General features: G+C 39.1%; 1 protein-coding gene across 1 annotated transcript in view; it reads left to right on the forward strand.

Annotated features, from left to right (window-relative positions):
* daw1 (dynein assembly factor with WDR repeat domains 1) overlaps positions 1-15,785 on the forward strand; it is a 50,587-nt gene that overhangs the window by 10,862 nt on the left and 23,940 nt on the right. Inside the window, exons 4-5 of the mRNA XM_020529061.2 lie at positions 1,003-1,061; positions 5,153-5,275. Of these exons, the coding sequence (XP_020384650.1) occupies positions 1,003-1,061; positions 5,153-5,275 (182 nt within the window). The remainder of the gene's footprint in view (positions 1-1,002; positions 1,062-5,152; positions 5,276-15,785) is intronic.

Consider the following 15,785-nt stretch of genomic DNA (forward strand, 5'->3'; position numbering starts at 1 on the left):
CATTTCTGAAGAAGGGTTTCGACCCGAAACGTCAGCTTTCCTGCTCCTCTGATGCTGTTTGGCCTGCTGTGTTCATCCAGATCCGCACCTTGTTATCTCAGATTCTCCAGCATCGGCAGTTCCTACTATCTCTCATACCAAATATTGTTTTGTTTCTTCATGTGAAAGTTTGTATATGAGGGTGAAGAGTGAAGGTGCTAATCTTACAAATATTTCTATTTTATCAGCATTATCCGCAACAAACAAATATAGATTGTGTAATTAGTGTCCTTTAAAAACTTCCTTTACCAATTCTGTGATCTTGGTTGGAAGTAAAAATTGACTTTAAGATCAGACATATACAGAAAAAAATACAATAGGATCTAAACTAAGAATGCTCCAACTCATTTCACATTGTTCCCATAACTAACAGATAAAGAGGACCAAAAATGTTTGGTCAGGCTCCAAATGCAAAATTGTTGGCTGCTGCCAGCCTGCATCAATCCCTCATACTCATGCCTGCTAAAACCTAAGGTTTGCTGAAGGTGTCACAACTGGCCAGTATTGCTCAGAGGTAATTGTCGAGGAGCCTCAAGAAGCATTGCTTAGATGTACCTAAAATCTAGCTTTGGATTTCTTCACTGTACCTGACACCTCAATTGCACACTGTAAATGTGCTGTTTTCAATACTGGTAAGTGTTTGCATTTCACTTTCCAATATCATACACACATTATGCAGTAAATCTGGCACAGAATGGGGCAATTTTGACATTGCATAATTGTTTGAAGAGGGGTGGAAGCATATTGGCAGCATGGTATACCTTGCTCCTGACTTTATTTCCATCATATTCATAATTATAATTTTTAATTAGCTGCGTTAACGTAGTCAGTGAGAACATTGAGCAGTTATCCAGTCAGTAAACAATGTTATGTGAAAATGGAGTCAAACTTGGATATAATTTTATGTGGGCTTGTTTTTGAAGGTTGTACCAAAGAAAACCAAAGATTTTTTACTTAATGTAGGTACTTCGGGCACATATACTACCACTGACAAACGTTGCATTCAACAAGTCTGGATCAAAGTAAGTATTCCAGTTACTATACAAAATCCTATATGTCTATTTCAATACCCTTGTCTGAAAAGTTCAGTATTATTCTGTGTGCACAGAAACTGTTAGCCATCCGTTGGTGTTCTGATGAGAGCCCATCAATCAGTAATGTTGGATGAGATATTTGTAGGGAATTGCAGTAATACAGTGGTAACTTTGTAATGGAGGGAAAAAGGAGATCCCACTGGATTCAAAAACAGGCCCTCATTGTAAGTATTTTCTTCCACTTCCCGCTGTGTGCCAGAGAAGTTGACAGACTGACAAACCCCCGACAGGAGGCTGCAACCCTTTTTGGGGTCAGTTACTGCAATCTAGAGTGAGCAATCTGAGCTGAGGAGAAAGAAAGATACATTGACAGAAGAGACTGAGTGACTGGTGGTCTGGTTGGTGGAAGTCTGACATGAAGCATCTTTGTAGAGAGAAACACATTAATGTTTCAAGCCTGAAGACTCTTCTTTAGAACTTCTTCAGTTCACCAGAACTCACCACGGGAATGACATTCCCTGGAGAAGAAACAGCAGCCTAGGAATAAACAGATATCATAAGAACAACCAATGACAGTGTGTGTGCGTACTGTTACACATCTGCAAAATTTAAAGACTATGTATGCAATGCTTACACCGAGACCGATGCAAATGAAACTTTCTAGAGTTAACACACTGATTTGTTAATTGATGATCATTTTCTTTATAACCAAGTGGATTGGTTAACTTGTGTAATTTGTCACTGCAAATTATAATGCGTGCAATTCTTTTTGTGAAAGGGGAGATGTTTAGAGAAATGCAATTGTACCGTTAGTGTACTGGTTGGCTTGGCATAGTTATGTGACCTCCACCTTTTGCTGTACATACAAACATAAAAATGTACGATACAGGCCCCTTGAGTCTGCTCCACTATTTAACAAGATCATGACTAATCTGTTTGTGTTTTGAATTCCACATTGCTATCTGCCCCCTATAAGCCTTGATTCTCTTACCTACAAGAATCTATCCACCTCTGTCTTAGAAATATTCAAATATCCCACCTCCACCTCCTTCAAAGGCAGAGAGTTCCATAGTTGCATAACTGTGTGAGAGAAAATGTCTCCTCATCACTATCCTAAAAGAGCAATTACTAATTTTTAAACCAGTGCCCCATAGCTCTGGACTGACCTATAATGAGAAATATCCTTTCCATATTCACGTTGTCAAGACGTTCAGGATCTTATATAATTCAATCAAGTCACCCCACTCTCTTCTAAACTGCAGTGGAAAAATGCCTGGCCTTTCCAACCTATCCTCATCAGTTTAACTGAAGCATGGTATCATGCTTTTATGTTCAATTCTTTTCATAATAAAAGGCAGCATGATTATGTGCTCCACCTGCATGTTAAACTTTTGTGGCTCATGTATCAGAACAGTTAAATCCCACTGTCTTCAGAATTCCACAACTGTTTTCTGTTTACATAAAACTCTGTTTAAGTTAAACTATTCTTCCAGCCAAAGTGAACAACTTTGCATTTTCCCATATTGTACTCCATCTGCCAGATCTTTGCCCACTCAATCAATCTATATCCATCTGCAACTTCCTTACATCTTCTTTACAACATACTTTTCTACCTATCTTGGCCATCTGCAAATGTAACTCCATTGCTTTTGCTCCCCTCATCTAAGTTATTTATGTAAATTGTGAACTCAATTTGTCACATCTGCCAATCCGTTTTATGCATTTTATTTGTTTACTGCCAGCCAGAAGCAATATTCTTTCTATCCAGTATACTGAAGACAGAAGCAAAACATTTGTTAATTTAACCTGCTATTTCTTTATTATCCACTATTAACTCCCCATTCTCACTCTCTAGAGGACTAACACTCAATTGATCTACTCTTTACCTTTCTATATCTATACAAAACTCTTGCTATCCATTTTAGAGTCTTCTTCTCATACTCTAAATTTTTCCTCCTAATTAGTCTTTTTGTGATTCTGTGCCTTACTTTATATTCTGACAATCACCTGACTTGCCATTCATCTTTGTAGAGTTATCTGCCTTTTCATTAAGTTTGATATTTTAGTTACATCTTTAGTTAACCATGTGGTGGGTGCTGCCTTTACAGTTTTTTCCTTATATTAGGAATATACATTTTCTGAGTTTTCTGAAATATCCCCTAAAATGTCTGCCATTTATATCTGGTATATCAGTTCACTTTAGCTAACTCAGCTTTCATGATCGCATAGTTACCCTAATTTCAGTTTAAAAGACCAGTTTTAGCCCCAACTTTCTACCTTTCAAATTGGGTGCAAAATTTGGTCACATTTCAGACACTGGTGGAAGCTGGAGTGCCTTAATTCTGAGGACTTCAAATCTTTTTTGATGATGGTTGTCTGGCAGCTCTCAGGGCAAGAAAGTCCTACTGTTATAAAAACAAAGGATTGCAGACGCTAGAGATCTGAAACAGAATCAGATAAAACTCAACAGGTCTGGCAGCATCTGTGGGAAGAAAGCTCAGTTAATGTTCTCAAAACGTTAACTCTGATTTCTTCCCACAGTTGCTGTGAGACCTGCTGAGTTTTGCCAACAATTTCTGTTTTTGTTTCCGAGTCCTTCTGCTGTCTTATTTTCTTTTGACTGGCTTATTAGCTAGCTAGCTTCTAGCACTTAGAATGAGAAAGTCCTTTTGCAAGCAATGCAAGGGTCATTAGTGGTGGTTCTTCCACGGTAATCTTCACAGCACACTAATGCTTGAATGCAGGCTAGTATTCACAGGTGCCTCAGTTCCACCAGCATATTTTCTTTCACTAGCACACACAGATCAGCATTGTAGTCAGTTTTTAACTGTTTTTTGTATATTCCTGGAAGAGCAAAATACAAAAAAAAAATTTGCGAGAGGTGACTTTCTACTGAGAGAGGAGTGATAGTCTCTCATTATTGCTTCCTGCTATGTCACTCTGTTTGATGTTTTGTCCTGATATTCTGCAGGTGCAACATTCCATGAGTCCCATACAGAACTTTGCCATTCTGCACAGAATGTATATGTGCAGTCATTTATCTTTATCTGTTACAGTCCTCTCCTTTTTTTAAGAAAAGTGCATTTTAGAAGTAATAGTGAAGAAAATGTCTATAGCATTCATCACTGTTTGCCAACTTAGTAGAAGAATTATTAATTAATAAGTTTCAACTGACGCATAATTACAAATAGAATTAGAGCTCCTCGTAAACTTAGGTATTTTGTTAATAATTCCAAGTATATGCTATCTCAAGGGATAATCTTTTCAATGATTTTCTCTGTACATAAGATAAAGAAAGATCATTCCTGGTGATGACAAATAGCTTTAATTCAATTCTGAGCACGTACAAAAGGTTACAAATTCTGTAAGCAAATATTGAATTAAAAGTTTTTCCCTTGTATTTGATAATGCCATAAAAATGCTGATCAAATTTTAGATTTTATCAAAAAAAGCTATAAAAGTTGAGAATAATGATAAGTATCTGTACAAAAAATAAGTTCTCCATTTCTTACTGCATGGAGTATTGGCATCTACACTCCAGGAAGATAGTGGGAGGTTAGAAAGCATGCAATGCAAATTCACTGAGATGCAGCCACGTCTGTGGATATACAGATATAACAAAAAAAAGACGGAAAATATTTCTCTGCTTCATTCAGACAACACAGATTTGAAGAGAATATTGTAGAATTGTTCGAATGTATGAACTGAATGGATAAGACACAGAGCAGCAAACTGTTTCTGGCAGCTGATGGTTAAGAATGAGGGGCTTTAAATATTAAAACTACAGAGGAGAAACTGAGAAACCTGCTTGCACAGAGAGTTTAGCCTGTGGATTCACTATTTACAGCTTAATGCCAAATCTAAGTCATTGTTTAAGATCAGGTCAGATAGGTAGAAGAAGGAAGATAGAATAAAGGAATATCAGAATAGGGCGGTTATATACTCATGTAGAGATAAAACACTGACACTGGCTGGCTGGGCTGGATGATCTCTTTCTGTGTTGTAAGTTTGATGCATTTCAAAATATATTTCTTTTATTAAACAGTTGGTAAAATTAATATTTATTTTGCATATGTTAGTTTTATTACAGGAAGCTATGACAGGACTTGCAAAGTGTGGGATACTGCATCAGGAGAAGAGCTACATACACTTGAAGGACATAGGAATGTGGTCTACGCTATTGCTTTCAACAATCCTTACGGGTGAGAAACTGAATTGCATTGTTAATTGCTAATATTTGTTAATAAATCTGTAATAGTGATGTCCTTGCCAGAGCTTTGTTGGAAATTACAGTTACAGTATAAAGTTACTGTACACCTACGCAGCTTCACTTGTCCACGTCTGATCACATCTTCGTAATACTCAAAGTTTAGCGAATTATACTATTATGAAATTTAAAATATACAATTGCCTATACATTGTGCATATCAAATTTTTAAGTTCCCTTCAAATTTTATGTTTAACTCTTCCTTCAGCTATGTATTTGGAGCTAGAGAATTCATCTATAAAAAATTTACAAAATGCATATGAACACAATGCGATTATCTTAAACATGGTAATGCTGCTGTTAAAGAAAAACACAGGAATTTTCAAATAAATGTACTATGTCTTCAAATAGCCAATATTCATATAATTTAACTACAAGCTTTAGATCTAGCAAGGGCTTCCATCTTTTTATTGCTCAAATTGATTTTGATGAATCCTGAACTTCCAGCATCCCAATATTTACCATTTATGAAAAATTGAACTGAACCAGCCAATGCTGTGGATCTGAGAGCAGCTCAGAGGCTAGGAATCCTGCAGTTCCAACTCCCCAAAGCCTGTCCACCTCTATCAGTCACAAATCTAGAGTGTGATGGAATATTCCCCTCTTTCTGGATGAACGCAGCTTTAACAACAGCCAAGATGTTTGATACCATACAGGATAAAACAGCCTGTTTGGTTAGTTCCACACCCACAGACATTTGCTCCTTCCACCATTAATGCACAGTTGTAGCAGTGTATACAATCTGCAAGAAGTACTGCAGAAATTCGTCAAGGCTCCTCAGATTGCACCTTCAAACCCATGGTCACTGCCATTTAGAAGAACAAGGGCAACAGATACATGAGAGCTCCATCACCTGCAAGTTTCTCTCCAAGCCCTTCACCATTCTGCCTTGGAAATATATCACTGTTCCTTCAGTCTCGCTGGGCAAAATCCTGGAACGCCCTTCCCAACAGCATTACAGGTGTAGTTGTATCAATTGGCCTGCAGCTATTTAAAAAGGTAGCTCATGACTACTTTCTCAAGGGTAATTAAGGCTGTGCAATAAATGCTGACCTGAACAGTGAAGCTCACATCTCTTGAATGAATATAAAAATCCTTGTATAACAATCTTTGTTGTGCAAATTCCAGTGTAAAATACTAAAAGAAAAAGAAGTCAATTTAAAGGTTACAGCCTACAAGATTTGATTTTATAGCCCCGCTGGCGCTGGTGCTGCAGGAACCCAGAACTCAAAATAGATTATTAGACAGCTTCCAACCACTTCCAGTGCAGCTCATTCATTATGCCATGATTGTAAAAATAGTAGTACATTGGAAGCATGCAGAGTGGACCGATCATTTAGTCATGCAGCGTCTAATGTTGTTTTGTGCACAGCCTACCATTTTGGACCTTGCAGATTTTGTTAATGTCCTCCTGTAATCTCTCCTAGTTAAACGTGCTTTCGACTGAATGAAGGCTCCTCCATTAGTGCTATGTGAAGAGGTTACCAATTGAGGTGCTTTTCTTTGCTATAAAGAGTGAGTGGAAGCACAGAATTCAGTTTGTTGGAAAAGGTTTACAAGGAAGGAAGCAGCCAGGCTGTCCTTCATTCTGAATGGCTGTCTTTGACAATATTAGTGGTTATTGTGATATTTACCTCATCCCCCTTAGCAATTTTATTAACAAATGCAATTTAAATTTGAAACTATTGTGCACTCATTTAAGACAGATGACTTCTTCCCTAGAAATTGTGTCGAGTAATGATACTGAAAGATGCTCACTGTGTATTTGTCGATCCAGCTGAGTGACAATAAAATGGACCAGATGGATTAGGGAACACTAGATTAGCAATTAAATTGAAAGGATTTATTACCCCTTTTTTTTCATTTTATTTATGTATGGATTGACCTGTCTTATTTAGCAGAGGGTGATTCTCAAAAGGCACAGTTGAACATCAGTACTAGATAAGCTTATACTGTGTGGTTTTAATGCCGAACTTTTATAGAAAAGTGATAAATAACCATGCGAGTTTATAGTTTAAAATGCTGTCATTAAATAAGGTATAATTAAAAAGCTCTACAAAATATTTAGAAGTCTCCATTTAGAACTTTTCTCCAGAGGTATTTTATAAAATGAAGTCTAGCAGCAGTTAATTTATGCTTAGCAAATGGAAGTATGCTTAAGTGATCCAAGTGCTCTATGTCTAAAAGCCTGAACATTATTTTGAAGTTCTCCTGATTGTAGAGTTTAATTAATATATAGATATGTTTCTAAGTCGTAAATTAATAGTCTAGGAAAAATTTAGCTCCTTTACAAATGGACCTTAGTAAGTCAAACCAAGGGCAACGATGGACAGGTAATAAACGCTGACCAGCCGGCGATGCCTATGCCCCATAAGCAAATAAAAGAAACAAAGCTGTGCTTAACAGTAACAAAGAAATCTGACCTAAACTTGTGTCAAGACCTGAATAATCCATGCTGAATCTTTATCCTACGTAGTGGCAGTGATGGAGACTCTAGTCTATGGTAGACTCTGTTTTTCTTAGACAACTCTGAAAAACCAAAAAGCAAGATTGGGCAACCATGAGGTTGAGCCATGAGGCAAGAGGATCCTCAGAAGATTTACTGAAAATAGTGGCTTGATGGCTTACTGGAAGTGGGGTGAAGTCTCATTTTTTCTGAAGTGGAAGCATGTTCACACCAGCTGCACGGTACCTACTCTTTCTGAAGGCCTTCAATGCGGTTAGTTGGCAGATGTGGAATATGTAGTTCCACAGTTATAGAGCAGTCACTGATTTCTATTTGAAGAAGCAATCATTCCAAGTGAGCACATTCTTATATGCACTCATCCCCATTGCTAAAGAGATCCTTATTAGGCAAGTCGTCACTTTTGTTGGCTTTGGTGTTTGTATCAGTCCCAAGAATTTTGTCATTGAATGTGATAGGGTTTGCAGCAGCTACTGGTCTAGACAATTTATGTAGTGTTGCTGATTCACTTTAAGATATGGCATTCAGAGGAAAGCTTGTTTTAATTCTTGACAGCATACTCCCTGATTTACAGCAATCAGAGCAAGGGTTGCTCTTTGAACAGGTAAACTAACGTACAAGGCATGTTGGGAGCAAGGTGTGGCACCAGGGGCTGATTTGACAGAAGACTGAGATTCGTTCTAAGTCTGTCAACGAGCTAGATGCAAGGATTGTTGTCTTGCCTTGCAAAATGTCCGCCAAGAAAGAGGAAAACGGGGGTCCACCATTTTGAACTGTTGGTGTTGTAGTGCAAGGAAGTATCACAACTGACAAAATTGTCCAGCAAGGGTATCCAGTGTCATCACTGTGGCAGATTTGACCACTTTCAACAGTTTTGCAATGTCAGATCACCTCTTAAAAATGAATCTCACAGATTTCTTCCAGAACAAAGGAAAGATCAGTAACTTGAAGAAGAAGAACTGGATGGTATGGAAGCTACATACTTTTTTGGTCAAATGAACATTGTTGACCCTGCAGCAGAAGATAATGATCTGGACTAGAATTATTGGTCAGTAACTTTGAATGACAAGAATTTTGATGCAAATTATTTTGTTGATTTAGCCATTACTGTGATACCTAATAGCTGCGAATGGCTTTACATTGTACAGCTTTGGCCATCAACAGTCAAGATTCAGGGAGGACGCATCCTTTAGATAAAAACCATTTTGAAGCAACGAGCCTATTTATGTATGAGAGAATCACAACAAATATTCACTTAGTTAGCACACATATGTCCAGTTGATTCTTTTACAGTATCTCCAAGATATTTCTGCCTTGATGGATATCTTCCATGCCATTATAGTGACTACATTCCATTGTGTAGGGAGCTGCTATGTCTGGATTAATACTGTGACAACTTACCTCAACCTCGTCAAAAATAGAACTTTCATCTAAAGAAGATTGAACAACATTTTCTGAAGATTTCTCAAAGCTTTCACTGCGTATTGAAGTTCAAGAAAATCGGATGACATTTTGTGAAAAAAATTTCTCAAGTTTTCCAAAAGTATTATGAACCGTCTCCATTTGTGTTAGAAGAGGATGAGCCTCTTTCTTCTTTAGATATTCCTAACCAGGTGATACACCCAGGAAATAATAATATGCTACTATCAGGCCTAGTTTCATTGCTTCAAAAAGTAAATCCTGTGGTATCTGACTTTTATTTCTTGATATGGTTTCCTCTGCCTCTCATAGAGTCATAGAGTCATACACCATGGAAACAGACCCTTCAGTCCAACTAGTCTACGCCGACCATGTTCCGAAACTAAACTAGTCCCCCTTGCCTGCGTTTAGCCCATATCCCTCCAAACCTTCCCTTTTCAAGTACTTACCTAAACGTCTTTTAAATGTTGTAACTGTACCTGCACCCACCACTTCCTCTGGCTGTTCATTTCACACACTAACCACTTTCTGTATAAAAAAAAGTTGCCCCTCATGTCCTTTTCAAAAGTTTCTCCTCTCACCATAAAAATATTCCCCTGATTTTGAACTCATCCCACCTTGGGAAAGACCCTTGCTATTGAGCTTATCTATGCCCCTCATGATTTTATAAATCTCAACCAGGTCATCCCTCAACCTCCTATGTTCCAGTGAAAAAAGTCCCAGCCTACCCAGCCTATTATTATAACTCAAACACTTCATTCCCAGCAAAATTCTGGTAAATCTTTTCTGAATTCTCTCCAATTTAATAATATCCTTCCTATAACAGGGCGATCAAATCGCACACAGACTCCAGAAGAGGCTGTATGTTCCTATTAGGGTGAAGAGCAAGGCAGGTAGGTGTAGGGAATGCTGGATGACTAGAGACATTGAAGTTTTAGTCAAGAATAAGAAGGAAACATATGTCAGGTATAGACAGCAGAAATCGAGTGATTGCCTTGAACAGTATAAAGGCAGAAGGGGTATACTTAAGAGGGAAATCAGGAATGCAAAAAGGGGACATAAGATAAAGGGATTCTACAAATAGATTAAAGACGGAAGGGTAACTAGGGAGAGAAAAAGCCCCTTAAAGATCAGCAAGGTCGCCTATGTGTGGAACCACAGGAGATGGGGGAGATACTAATGAATATTTTGCATCAGTGATTACTGTGGAGAAGGATATGGAAGATAGAGAACATAGGGAAATAAATAGCGACATTTTGAAAAATGCCTGTATTACAGAGGAGGAGGTGCTGGATGTCTTAAAGCGTGTAAAGGTGGATAAATCCCCAGGACCTGATCAGGTGTACCCTTGAACTCTGTGGGAAGCTGGGGAAGTGATTGCTAGGCCCCTTGCTGAAATATTTGTACCATTGATAGCCACAGGTGAGGTGCCGGAACACTGGAGGTTGGTTAACATGGTGCGACTATTTAACAAAGATGATAAGGAAATCCAAGGAACTATAGACCAATGAGCCTGACATCAATGGTGGGCAAGTTGTTGGAGGGAGTCCTGAGGGCCAGGATTCACATATATTTGGAAAGGCAAGGACTGATTAGGGATAGTCAACATGTGTTTGTGCGTGGGAAATTGTGTCTCACGAACTTGATTGAGTTTTTTGAAGAAGTAACAAAGAGGATTGATGAGGGCAGAGAGGTGGATGTGATCTAGATGGACTTCATTCAGGCATTTGACACGATTCCTCATGGTAGACTAGTTGCAAAGGTTTAATCATATGAAATAGAGGGAGAATTAGCTATTTGGATATAGAACTGTCTGAAAGGTAGAAGACAGAAGGTGGTGGTGGAGTGTTACTTTTCTGACTGGAGGCCTGTGACCAGCGGTGTGCCACAAGGATTGGTGCTGGGTCCACTGCTTTTTGTCATGTATACAAATGATTTGGATATAAATGTAGGAGGTATGGTTAGTAAGTTTGCAGATGACACCAAAATTGGAGGTGTAGTGGACAGCAAAGAAGGCTACCTCAGAGTACAACGGGATCTTGATCAGATGGGCCAATGTGAGATAAATGTGAGGTGCTCTATTTTGGAAAGGCACATCAAGGAAGGACTTATACACTTAATGGTAAGGACCTGGGGAGTGTTGCCAAACAAAGAGACGTTGGAGTACAGATTCATAGTTCCTTGAAAGTGGAATCGTAGGTAGGTAGGATAGTGAAGAAGGCGTTTGGTAGAGAGTCATAGAGATATACAGCATGGAAACAGACCCTTCTGTCCAAACACTCCATGCCAACCAGATATCCTCAATAAATCTAGTCCCATTTGCCAGCATTTGGCCCATATCCCTCTAAACCCTTATTATTCATATACCCATCCAGATGCCTTTTAAATGTTGTAATTGTACCAGTCTTCACCACTTCCTCTGGCATCTCATCCCATATATGGACCACTCTCTGCATGAAAAAGTTGCCCGTTAGGTCCCTTTTATATCTTTCCCCGCTCACCTTAAACCTATAGGTTTATACAGAACATTGGTTAGACCACTATTGGAATACCACGTGCAATTCTCATCTCCCTGCTATAGGAAGCATGTTGTGAAACTTGAAAGGGTTCAGAAAAGATTTACAAGGATGTTGTCAGGGTTGAAGGGTTTGATCTATAGACTGGAGCACTGGAGGCTGAGGGGTAATCTTAGAGAGGCTTATAAAACCATGAGGGGCATGGACAGGGTAAATAGGCAAGGTCTTTTCCCCGGGGTGGGAGAGTCCAAAACAAGAGGTCATAGGTTTAAGGTGAGAAGGGAAAGATTTAAAAGGGACCTAAGGGGCAACTTTTTCACTCAGAGGGTGGTGCATGTACGGAATGAGCTGCCAGAGGAAGTTGTGGAGACTGGTACAATTGCAACATTTAAAAGCCATCTGGATGAGTATGTGAATAGTGAGTGTTTAGAAGGATATGGGCCAAATGCTGGCAAATGGGACTAGATTTATATATGCTGGTACTCCACGAAGAAAGCCATCAACAAACACATAGAACTCGACCCATATACACTCCACTACGAAGGAAAACTGGAAATGAGGTAATCCAGCTCAACGGACTCCAGAGTTTAAAAACCAGGTGGGAAAACACAATGGCGCTTTATCAGAGGCTGCACTGATGATGTTACCCAGCAGGGTAATGAAACGTCTGCGGAACAATGAACCAGCTCGGTGAGCCGACCAACCACAATACCCACAACCCAAGCTACAAATCTACTCCAAAACCTTAGATTTATATAGGTTATCTGGTCGGCATGGACTGGTTGGACAGAAGGGTCTGTTTCCATGCTATATATCTCTGTACCTCTCTAAGGGGCTTCACCAATGTCCTGTACAACCTCAGCATGACTTCCCAACTCCTATACTCAAAGGTCTGAGGAATTAAGGCAAACTTGCTAAACACCTTCTTAATCAATCTTTCTACCTGTGATGCAAATTCAAAGAATTATGTACCTGAACCCTGAGGTCTCTCTGTTCTACCCAGGGCCTTACCATTAATTTATAATTCCTGTCCTTGTTTGCTTTACCAAAATGCAAATCCTTGCATATATCCAAATTAAATTTCATCTGCCACTCCTCGGCCCATTGACCCAATTGATCAAGATAATCATTGTTAACCACTTTCACTTTCCACTATACCACCAATTTTGGTATTAGCCAAAAACTTACTAACCATGCCACCTAAATTGTCACCCAAATCATTTACGTAAGTGACAAACAAGAGTGAACCCAGTAAAGATCTTTGTGGAACACCGCTGGTCACAGTCTTCCAGTCTGAAAAACAACTCTCCATCCCCACCACCCTCTGTCTCCTACCATCAAACCAACTGGCAAGTTCACCCTGAATCCCATGTTATCTAACTTTGCTATTTAGTCTACCATGGGGAACCTTGTCAAAGGCTTTACTAAAGTCCATGTAAACAATATCTACCGCTCTGCCCTCATCAATATTTTTGGTTATTTTCTCAATCAAGTTTGTGAGACATGATTTCCCTCTCAGAAATCCATGCTGAGTATCCCTAATCAGTCCTTGCCTCTCCAAATGCATGTAAATTCTGTACCTCAGAATTACCTCCAACAACTTATCTACTACAGATATCAGGCTCACAGGTCTAAGGTTCTCCTTAAAGCCTTTCTTCCTGAGCAGATTAAGTAGAATGCTTCACCTAATCTAATAGTGAAGTCAGTTTGTGTGATTGACAGTGAAATGGCAGTGGTTGATGAAGAAGCACTAGGATTTGAAGAACTGATGGAAGTTCTAGTAGCATATGGGATGGTCAGACTGATCTTTCACTTGGTAGTATTCACAGTGCACCTGATAAGGGTACAGCTAATAAGAAACTCTGCGCACTAAGGAAAATTTTTTGCCCAAGCATCGGTATGATATTCTACTTTTATAAGAGAGCCTAGTAAGTTCTTTGTTTTTGTCTTCATCTTCATGACAGTGTTGTGAGTCGTTGGAACACCTTGCTACAGAGAGGCATGGGGGCAGAGTCATTGTGTATATTTAAGGCTGAGATTGACAGATTCATGATCAGTAGGGGAATCAATGGTTAAGGAGAAAGGGCAGGAAAGTGTACTTGAGGAGTTTTGGATCAGCCATGACCCTATTGAATGGCAGATCAGGATTGAGGGGTCGATTGGCCTAGTCCTGTTCCTATTTCTTATGGTCTTTATGTTCCAGCGGCACTGTCTGATATGACAGTAGGAAAACTGAAGTTACTCCCATCTCAGCATTTCCTCAGGAATGTTTTATGTTAATTTCAAATCTGCCTCAGCAGTCCTGACTGCAAATCTTCTAGTGAATGCAGCAGTCTCTGAAAAGAGGTAGTGTTAAAAATATAGTCTTAAGGGGAATACTTATAGTTAAATGTTTTGTTAGAATATTGGAGTATTATGCCCAGTTGTGAGTACCATATTATAGGAAAAAGGCAAATGTTTTGGGAGAGTTTGAGTGTTTGATTTATTGTTGTCACATGTACTGAGATGCAGTGACAAGTGCTGCTTTGTGTGTTATTCAGGCAGATAGTACCATACAAAGTGCATCAGAGTAGCAGAACAGAGTGCAGGATACAGTGTTACAGCTGCAGAGAAGGTGCAGAGAGAGAAAGAGAGAGAGAAAGAGAGATCAGAATTAACATTTGAGAGGTCCATTCAAAAGTCTGATGACAGCAGGGAAAAGCTACTTTTGAACCTGTTCATATGTATATTCAAACATTTATATCTTCTGCCTGAAGGAATTGGTTGGAAGAGAGTATAACCAGGGTGTGAGGGTCTTTGATTATGTTGATTGCTTTCACGAGGCAGTGGGAAGTATAGATGGAGTTTTGGACTGGACTGTGTTCACTACTTTCTGTAATTTCTTGAGGTCTTAGGAAGAGCAGTTGCCAAATCATACCATGACTTATTCAGATAGGATGCTTTCTATGCAATGTTTCCAGGAGTGAGAAGCTTTAGTTATGAGGATAGATTGAAAGGGTTGGGAATGTTGTCCTTACAGAGAAGGCTGAGAGGAGATTTGATAGAGGTTTTCAAAATCATGAGCAGGCTGGACAGAGTAGATAGGGAGAAGCTGGTCCCACTTGTTAAGAAAGTTAATACTGTTAAGAAAGTACTTTTAGTTGGTAATCTCAGTGTGTTATGGCGCAGAAGGCAGCCATTTTGGCTGATCATGCCTACATCGCACTATTTCTATCCAAATAATCATCCAATGCCCTCTTGAGTGTCTCAGTTAAACTTGTGTTCACGACATTTCCAGGCAATGCATTCTGTACTCTAACTTTCTTTTACACATCACCCTGGCTTTGTTTGCACATCATTTTAAATCTATGTCCTCTTGTTCTTTTTCCTTTTATAAGTGGGAGCAGCTTCTCCCTTTCTACCCTGCCTAGCCTGCTCATGATTTTGAAAACCTTTATCAAATCTCCTCTCAGCCTTCTCTCTAAGGGCAACAGCCTCAAGTTTTTCAATCTATCCTCATAACTGATGTTTCTCATTCCTGGGAACCATTCTTATAAATCACTTCTGCACTCTCTCCAATACATTCACATTTTTCCTCTAATGTGGCACTCACAACTGTGCACAAATAACATTGAAACTGGAAACGTTCTTTGGGGAGAAATAGACCTAGGATTTAATTAAGCTGTGATGTCACTGTGACCTCATTCATCATGCGTTAGTGTTCTGCTATGAAGTTTGACTGTACAGCTTGCAGTGTGCTGCTCTGTAGCCTTGCCATTGTATACAATGTAACAATGAACAGTATTTATCATTAACAAAGAAGTCTGCCCTTACTTTGTATCAAGTTTGGAAAACCCACATCAGAACCCAATCCAAAGCTGTTGGCATCAAGAAGGTAACACAAAGGTAGATTTTTTTTTTGAAAAATGGATGCTTTTTTGACTTGGCTGCTCTGTGATGTGCAAATAGCTATTCCAATTGGGTTAGTATATAGAGATAGTAGGAACTGCAGATGCTGGCAAATCTGAGATAACAAGGTGTAGAGCTGGATGAACACAGCAGGCCAA

Source organism: Rhincodon typus, chromosome 13 (genome assembly GCF_021869965.1).
Source record: "Rhincodon typus isolate 14 chromosome 13, sRhiTyp1.1, whole genome shotgun sequence".
NCBI lineage: Eukaryota > Metazoa > Chordata > Chondrichthyes > Orectolobiformes > Rhincodontidae > Rhincodon > Rhincodon typus.